Source organism: Puma concolor, chromosome A1 (genome assembly GCF_028749965.1).
Source record: "Puma concolor isolate L17-30 chromosome A1, mPumCon1.1.hap2, whole genome shotgun sequence".
NCBI classification, from domain to species: domain Eukaryota; kingdom Metazoa; phylum Chordata; class Mammalia; order Carnivora; family Felidae; genus Puma; species Puma concolor.
Genome location: NC_141667.1, coordinates 157,169,701 through 157,178,499, shown reverse-complemented (window position 1 = coordinate 157,178,499; position 8,799 = coordinate 157,169,701). Strand labels below are relative to the sequence as shown.

Here is an 8,799-nt window from a genome sequence, read left to right as displayed (position 1 = left end):
TAAAATAGAATAAACAGTCTATATCATTTCGGTGGCGATTCAAATTTCTTTAGAAAATCTGTGAAATGGCCACAAGGGACACTTGAGATCCTTTGGGGTGGAGGTGAGCAGAACAGTACAGTCAGGAAAGCAATATGAAAAACACAAGAATGTCAACAGATTGGAGTACATTAAAAAGCTAAATATATGGGAAACATAATGGTCAGGTTGGTAATTATTACCAAAGGGACTAAATATTCACCTGGCCAAGTCAAACCAACCAAATTAGAATATAACATTGCTAATTTCTAAGTAGAAATTTTTCAATTTGATGGAGTTTTCTTTTCAATTTCTTTTTTATGAGAATGTACTGTTTTAAAGTCCTAGCTGTAAGTGTACAGAGAAGTGAATGTTGACTGACAGATTATTTTAACAAAGCACCACATCCTTTGTTATATAACTTTTCCAATTTTTCAGTTTGAATAAACCATTTAAATTAAAACATGGAGCAGAAGAATGAAAACTCAACTGATTTTATCCTCCTGGGACTCTTTCCCTGGTTCAGTTATCCCTACCTCCTCATCCTCCTCCTCCTTTTTATTTACATTATTGCCTTTACTGGAAACTCCATACTAATCCTCCTCATCTGGCTGGACTCCTGCCTCCACACCCCCATGTACTTCCTGCTCAGTCAGCTGTCCCTCATTGACTTGGCTTACATCTCCAGCACAGTCCCCAAGGTGGTTACTAACTATTTCACAGAGAGGAAGAACATTTCCTATTTCGCCTGTGCCACTCAGCTCTTTTTCTTCCTCACCCTTGGTCTTGCTGAGTGCATCTTGCTGACCCTAATGGCCTATGACCGCTGTGTGGCTGTGTGTAACCCCCTGAGATACACAATTCTCATGAATCCCAAGGTCTGTAAGCAGATGTCTGCTGCAGCCTGGATTGGAGGGTCCCTTGCAGCCCTTATACACACCATCTACACAATGAATTTCCCTATCTGTGGTTCCAGGGAAATTAATCATTACTTTTGTGAGATGCCTGCCATCCTGAGGTTGTCTTGTGTGGATATATCAGTCTATGAAATGGTAAAATTTGTATCAACAATTGTGTTTCTCCTCGTCCCATTTTTTCTTATTCTGGTATCCTACACTCTCATCTTCCTCACTGTTCTGAAGATGAATTCTTGGAAAGGAAGTAACAAAGCACTTTCCACCTGCTTCTCCCACCTGACAGTAGTGAGTCTCTACTTTGGTCAAGCCATCTTCATTTACATGACACCCTGTTCTTCTCACACACCTGAACAAGATCAGATTGCAGCTGTACTTGGCACCATAGTGACCCCCATGCTAAATCCCCTCATCTACAGCTTAAGGAACAAAGAAGTGGTGAGGGCCCTGAGGAAGTGCATGGGAAGATGTGGCAATTGAGAAAATGCTATGTTTCCACAATGTCACTGTAAGAAACGTTTCATACTCAATATTAAAAGTAGCTATTATCATTGGATTGTCATACTGGAAATGTAACATAATAAGGGGTCAGAAAAGTATTAGGACTCAGGCATATTGTTATTTCTTTGTTGGTATAAAGTTGTTTCTAGTTCCATAGTCAAGGCTTTCTTAGAGTACAAACTTAATGTGTTATTTATGATTAACCTTTTGAGAAATTACGTGGGTTTTGACAATAACATCTGTGCAGAGATAATCTCTATCTTCTTGAGAAGCTTCAGTGTATCAGGACACATGGTCTAAAACCAACTGTCATCCTAGAAATAACTCGTTGATTGATGTTTCTTATTTAAAAACCATCATCTCTGTGTTTTCTTTCATTCATATATTCACTCTTAATGCTATTGACCAAATCTCCACTCTTCAAAAGATCAAGATCACTTGTTCCATAAAATCTTTGTACATAAAATTTACATTCAGCAATCTCTTATTGGTAATCATATATTATTTCATATTTTATTGCATATAATTTATGCAAGTTGCATTATTTTGCTTTCTAAATTAAAGAATATATATATCCATATGAGAATAGAAACAATGAGGTACATTCAGGAAATTTTTGATGGATTTTATGTGAATTATTTTTTTTTAAATTTTTTCCTACTAATTTTCACATTTTTTAATTTTTTGTTGGTATGTTAACATTAATAATTTTCAAGCTAATAGAATAGGTTAAATTTATAGCTTTATAATCCTATTCAGTGTACCTTCTTTTTTTAATTCTTTTTTTTTCAATATATGATATTTATTGTCAAATTGGTTTCCATAAAACACCCAGTGCTCATCCCAAAAGTTTCCCTCCTCAATGCCCAACACCCACCCTCCCCTCCCTCCCATCCCCCATCAACCCTCAGTTTGTTCTCAGTTTTTAAGAGTCTCTTATGCTTTGGCTCTCTCCCACTCTAACCTCTTTTTTTTTTCTTTCCCCTTCCCCGTGGGTTTCTGTTAAGTTTCTCAGGATCCACATAAGAGTGAAACCATATGGTATCTGTCTTTCTCTGTACGGCTTATTTCACTTAGCATCACACTCTCCAGTTCAATCCACGTTGCTACAAAGGGCAATATTTCATTCTTTCTCATTGCCACATAGTACTCCATTGTGTATATAAACCACAATTTCTTTATCCATTCATCAGTTGATGGACATTTAGGCTCTTTCCATAATTTGGCTATTGTTGAGAGTGCTGCTATGAACATTGGGGTACAAGTGCCCCTATGCATCAGTACTCCTGTATCCCTTGGGTAAATTCCTAGCAGTGCTATTGCTGGCTCATAGGGTAGATTTATTTTTAATTTTCTGAGGAACCTCCACACTGTTTTCCAGAGTGGCTGCACCAGTTTGCATTCCCACCAACAGTGCAAGAGGGTTCCCGTTTCTCCACATCCTCTCCAGCATCTATCATCTCCTGATTTGTTCATTTTGGCCTCTCTGACTGGCGTGAGGTGATATCTGAGTGTGGTTTTGATTTGTATTTCCCTGATAAGGAGCGACGTTGAGATCTTTGCATGTGCCTGTTGGCCATCCGGATGTCTTCTTTAGAGAAGTGTCTATTCATGTTTTCTGCCCATTTCTTCACTGGGTTATTTGTTTTTTGGGTGTGGAGTTTGATGAGCTCTTTATACATTTTGTATACTAGCCCTTTGTCCAATATGTCATTTGCAAATATCTTTTCCCATTCCGTTGGTTGTCTTTTAGTTTTGTTGATTGTTTCCTATGCTGTGCACAAGGTTTTTATCTTCATAAGGTCCCAGTAATTCATTTTTGCTTTTAATTCCCTTGCCTTTGGGGATGTGTCGAGTAAGAGATTGCTACGGCTGAGGTCAGAGAGGTCTTTTCCTGATTTCTCCTCTAGGGTTTTGATGGTTTCCTGTCTCACATTCAGGTCCTTTATCCATTTTGAGTTTATTTTTGTGAATGGTGTGAGAAAGTGGTCTAGTTTCAACCTTCTGCATGTTGCTGTCCAGTTCTCCCAGCACCATTTGTTAAAGAGACAGTCTTTTTTCCATTGGATGTTCTTTCCTGCTTTGTCAAAGATGAGTTGGCCATACGTTTGTGGGTCTAGTTCTGGGGTTTCTATTCTATTCCATTGGTCTATGTGTCTGTTTTTGTGCCAATACCATGCTGTCTTGATGATGACAACTTTGTAGTAGAGGCTAAAATCAGGGCTTGTGATGCCACCTGTTTTGGTCTTCTTCAAAATTACTTTGGCTATTCGGGGCCTTTTGTGGTTCCATATGAATTTTAGGATTGCTTGTTCTAGTTTTGAGAAGAATGCTGGTGCAATTTTGATTGGGATCGCATTGAATGTGTAGATAGCTTTGGGTAGTATTGACATTTTGACAATATTTATTCTTCCAATCCATGAGCAGGGAATGTCTTTCCATTTCTTTAAATCTTCTTCAATTACCTTCATAAGCTTTCTATAGTTTTCAGCATACAGATCTTTTACACCTTTGGTTAGATTTATTCCTAGGTATTTTATGCTTCTTGGTGCAATTGTGAATGGGATCAGTTTCTTTATTTGTCTTTCTGTTGCTTCATTGTTAGTGTATAAGAATGCAACTGATTTCTGTACATTGATTTTGTATCCTGCAACTTTGCTGAATTCATGCATCCGTTCTAGCAGACTTTTGGTGGAGTCTATCGGATTTTCCATGTATAGTATCATGTCATCTGCAAAAAGTGAAAGCTTGACCTCATCTTTGCCAATTTTGATGCCTTTGATTTCCTTTTGTTGTCTGATTGCTAATGCTAGCACTTCCAACACTATGTTAAACAACAGCGGTGAGAGTGGGCATCCCTGTCGTGTTCCTGATCTCAGTGAAAAAGCTCTCAGTTTTTCCCCATGGAGGATGATGTTAGCTGTGGGCTTTTCATAAATGGCCTTTATGATCTTTAAGTATGTTCCTTCTATCGCGACTTTCTCAAGGGTTTTTATTACGAAAGGATGTTGGATTTTCTCAAAGGCCTTTTCTGCATCGATTGACAGGATCATATGTTTCTTATCTTTTCTTTTATTAATTTGATGTATCACGACGGGGCGCCTGGGTGGCGCAGTTGGTTAAGCGTCTGACTTCAGCCAGGTCACGATCTCGCGGTCCGTGAGTCCGAGCCCCGCGTCAGGCTCTGGGCTGATGGCTCAGAGCCTGGAGCCTGTTTCCGATTCTGTGTCTCCCTCTCTCTCTGCCCCTCCCCCATTCATGCTCTGTCTCTCTCTGTCCCAAAAATAAATAAATGTTGATGTATCACGTTGATTGATTTGCAAATGTTGAACCAGCCCTGTATCCCAGGAATGAATCCCACTTGATCATGGTGAATAATTCTTTTTATATGCCGTTGAATTCGATTTGCTAGTATCTTATTGAGAATTTTTGCATCCTTATTCATCAGGGATATTGGCCTGTAGTTCTCTTTTTTTACTGGGTCTCTGTCTGGTTTAGGAATCAAAGTAATACTGGCTTCATAGAATGAGTCTGGAAGTTTTCCTTCCCTTTCTATTTCTTGGAATAGCTTGAGAAGCATAGGTATTATGTCTGCTTTAAACGTCTGGTAGAACTCCCCTGGGAAGCCGTCTGGTCCTGGACTCTTATTTGTTGGGAGATTTTTGATAACCGATTCAATTTCTTCGCTGATTATGGGTCTGTTCAAGCTTTCTATTTCCTCCTGATTGAGTTTTGGAAGTGTGTGGGTGTTTAGGAATTTGTCCATTTCTTCCAGGTTGTCCAATTTGTTGGCATATAATTTTTCATAGTATTCCCTGATAATTGTTTGTGTCTCTGAGGGATTGGTTGTAATAATTCCATTTTCATTCATGATATTATGCATTTGGGTCATCTCCCTTTTCTTTTTGAGAAGCCTGGCTAGAGGTTTGTCAATTTTGTTAATTTTTTCAAAAAAACAACTCTTGGTTTCATTGATCTGCTATACAGATTTTTAGATTCTATATTGTTTATTTCTGCTCTGATCTTTATTATTTCTCTTCTTCTGTTGGGTTTAGGCTGTCTTTGCTGTTCTGTTTCTATTTCCTTTAGGTGTGCTGTTAGATTTTGTATTTGGGATTTTTCTTGTTTCTTGAGATAGGCCTGGATTGCAATGTATTTTCCTCTCAGGACTGCCTTCACTGCATCCCAAAACATTTGGATTGTTGTAATTTCTTTTTCGTTTGTTTCCATATATTTTTTTGATTTCTTCTCTAATTGCCTGGTTGACCCACTCATTATTTAGTAGGGTGTTCTTTAACCTCCATGCTTTGGAGGTTTTCCAGACTTTTTCCTGTGGTTGATTTCAAGCTTCATAGCATTGTGGTCTGAAAATATGCATGGTATAATTTCAATTCTTGTAAACTTATGAAGGGCTGCTTTGTGACCCAGTATATGATCTATGTTGGAGAATGTTCCATTTGCACTTGAGAAGAAAGTATATTTTGTTGCTTTGGGATGCAGAGTTCTAAATATATCTGTGAAGTCCATCTGATCCAATGTCTCATTCAGGGCCCTTGTTTCTTTATTGACCATGTGTCTAGATGATCTATCCATTTCTGTAAGTGGAGTGTTAAAGTCCCCTGCAATTACCACATTCTTCTCAATAAGGTTGCTTATGTTTATGAGTAATTGTTTTATATATTTGGGGGCTCTGGTATTTGGCACATAGACATTTATATTTGTTAGCTCTTCCTGATGGATAGACCCTGTAATTATTATATAATGCCCTTCTTCATCTCTTGTTACAGCCTTTAATTTAAAGTCTAGTTTGTCTGATATAAGTATGGCTACTCCAGCTTTCTTTTGGCTTCCAGTAGCATGATAAATAGTTCCCCATCCCCTTACTCTCAATCTAAAGGTGTCCTCAGGTCTAAAATGAGTCTCTTCTAGACAGCAAATAGATGGGTCTTGTTTTTTTATCCATTCTGATACCCTATGTCTTTTGGTTGGTACATTTAGTCCATTTACATTCAGTGTTATAGAAAGATACGGGTTTAGAGTCATTGTGATGTCTGCATGTTTTATGCTTGTAGCGATGTCTCTGGTACTTTGTCTTACAGGATCCCCCTTAGGATTTCTTGTAGGGCTGGTTTAGTGGTGACGAATTCCTTCAGTTTTTGGTTGTTTGGGAAGACCTTTATCTCTCCTTCTATTCTAAATGACAGACTTGCTGGATAAAGGATTCTCGGCTGCACATTTTTTCTGTTCATCACATTGAAGATCTCCTGCCATGCCTTTCTGGCCTGCCAAGTTTCAAAAGAGAGATCAGTCACGAGTCTTATAGGTCTCCCTTTATATGTTAGGGCTCGTTTATCCCTTGCTGATTTAAGAATTTTCTCTTTTTCCTTGTATTTTGCCAGTTTCACTATGATATATCGTGCAGAAGATCGATTCAAGTTACTTCTGAAGGGAGTTCTCTGTGCCTCTTGGATTTCAATGCCTTTGTCCTTCCCCAGTTCAGGGAAGTTCTCAGCTATTATTTCTTCAAGTACCCCTTCAGCACCTTTCCCTCTCTCCTCCCCCTCTGGGATACCAATTATTCATATACTATTTCTTTTCAGTGTATCACTTAGTTCTCTAATTTTCCCCTCATACTCCTGGATTTTTTTATCTCTCTTTTTCTCAGCTTCTTCTTTTTCCATAATTTTATCTTCTAGTTCACCTATTCTCTCCTCTGTCTCTTCAATCTGAGCCGTGGTCATTTCCATTTTATTTTGCCTGTCATTTAAAGCGTTTTTCAGCTCCTCGTGACTGTTCCTTAGTCCCTTGATCTCTGTAGCAAGAGATTCTCTTCTGTCCTCTATACTGTTTTCAAGCCCAGCAATTAAATTTATGACTATTATTCTAAATTTACTTTCTGTTATACTTTTTAAATCCTTTTTGATCAGCTCATTAGCTGTTTTTATTTCCTGGAGATTCTTTTGAGGGGAATTCTTCCGTTTGGTCATTTTGGATAGTCCCTGGAGTTGTGCAGACCTGCAGGGCACTTCTCCTGTGCTGTGGTGTATAACTGGAGTTGGTGCTCAGGGCCACAGTCAGACCTGATGTTTGCCCCCAGCCCACCGCTGGGGCTGCAGTCAGACTGGTGTGTGCCTTCTCTTCCCCTCCACTAGGGAAGGGATTCACTGTGGGGTGGCGTGCCCCATCTGGGCTACTTGCACACTGCCAGGCTTGTGGTGCTGGGGATCTTGTGTATTAGCTGGGGTGGGTAGGCAAGTTGCACGGGAGCAGGAGGGGCAGGCTTAGCTTGCTTCTCCTTAGGTGATCCACTTCAGGGGGGCCCTGTTACAGCGGGAGGGAGTCAGACCTGCTGCCGGAGGGGTGGCTCCACAGAAGCACAGCGTTGGGTGTTTGCGCAGAGCAAGCAAGTTCCCTGGCAGGAACTGGTTCCCTTTGGGATTTTGGCTGGGTGATGGGCGAGGGAGATGGAGCTGGCAAGCACCTTTGTTCCCCACCAAATTGAGCTCTGTCGTCCTGGTGCTCAGCAACTCTCCCTCCCTTTGTCCTCCAGCCTTCCTGCTTTCTGAGCAGAGCTGTTAACTTATGACCTCCCAGATGCTAAGTCCCGCTTGCTGTTGGAACACACTCCATCTGGCCCCTTTGCTTTTGCAAGCCAGACTCAGGGGCTCTGCTTTTCTGGCTGGCCTCCCCTCCACCCCGGCTCCCTCCAGGCAGTCCCTGGAGCGCCCACTGCCTCGTGGCCCTTCCTACCCTCTTCCGTGGGCCTCTCATCTGCGCTTGGCTCTGGAGACTCCCTTCTGCTAATCCTCTGGCGGCTTTCTGGGTTATTTAGGCAGGTGTAGGTGGAATCTAAGTGATCAGCAGGACACGGGGTGAGCCCAGCGTCCTCCTATGCCGCCATCTTCCGAGGATCCCTTAATTCTTTTTTAAAATTTATTTATTTATTTTTGAGAGAGAGAGTGTGTGAAAATCAGCTTATCAAATATAAATAACATATTATGCTTGATATATAATTTTTCAAAAAATAAACAATAAGAGAGAAATGAAAAGCAAAAGATCCCTGCTTATCTCATTCCTTCCCTATTCCCAGAATTCATCACATTCTGCGATTCACATACATCATGACTAAAGTTGTATATATGTTGCAAAAATGATGTTTGATGACAAATAATCATAGTCCAGATTACATGCACAAGGTGAGGTGAGCTTCACTGTGTTAATAGTTTAATTTTAACTGCTTTAAACTAACAGACAGTTTTGGACAATAAATTATGTATATATATATTTTTTAACGTTTATTTATTTTTGAGACAGAGACAGACAGAACATGAACTCAGGAGGGACAGAGAGAGAAGGAGACACAGAA

At 40.0% G+C, this 8,799-nt stretch overlaps 1 protein-coding gene across 1 annotated transcript; it reads left to right on the top strand.

Annotated features, from left to right (window-relative positions):
- Window positions 1-482: 482 nt before the first annotated feature.
- On the top strand, window positions 483-1,412 carry LOC112856837 (olfactory receptor 2T2-like). Its single transcript, XM_025920143.1, has one exon. It carries the CDS (start codon window positions 483-485, stop codon window positions 1,410-1,412), a length of 930 nt encoding a protein of 309 aa, XP_025775928.1.
- Window positions 1,413-8,799: the final 7,387 nt, after the last annotated feature.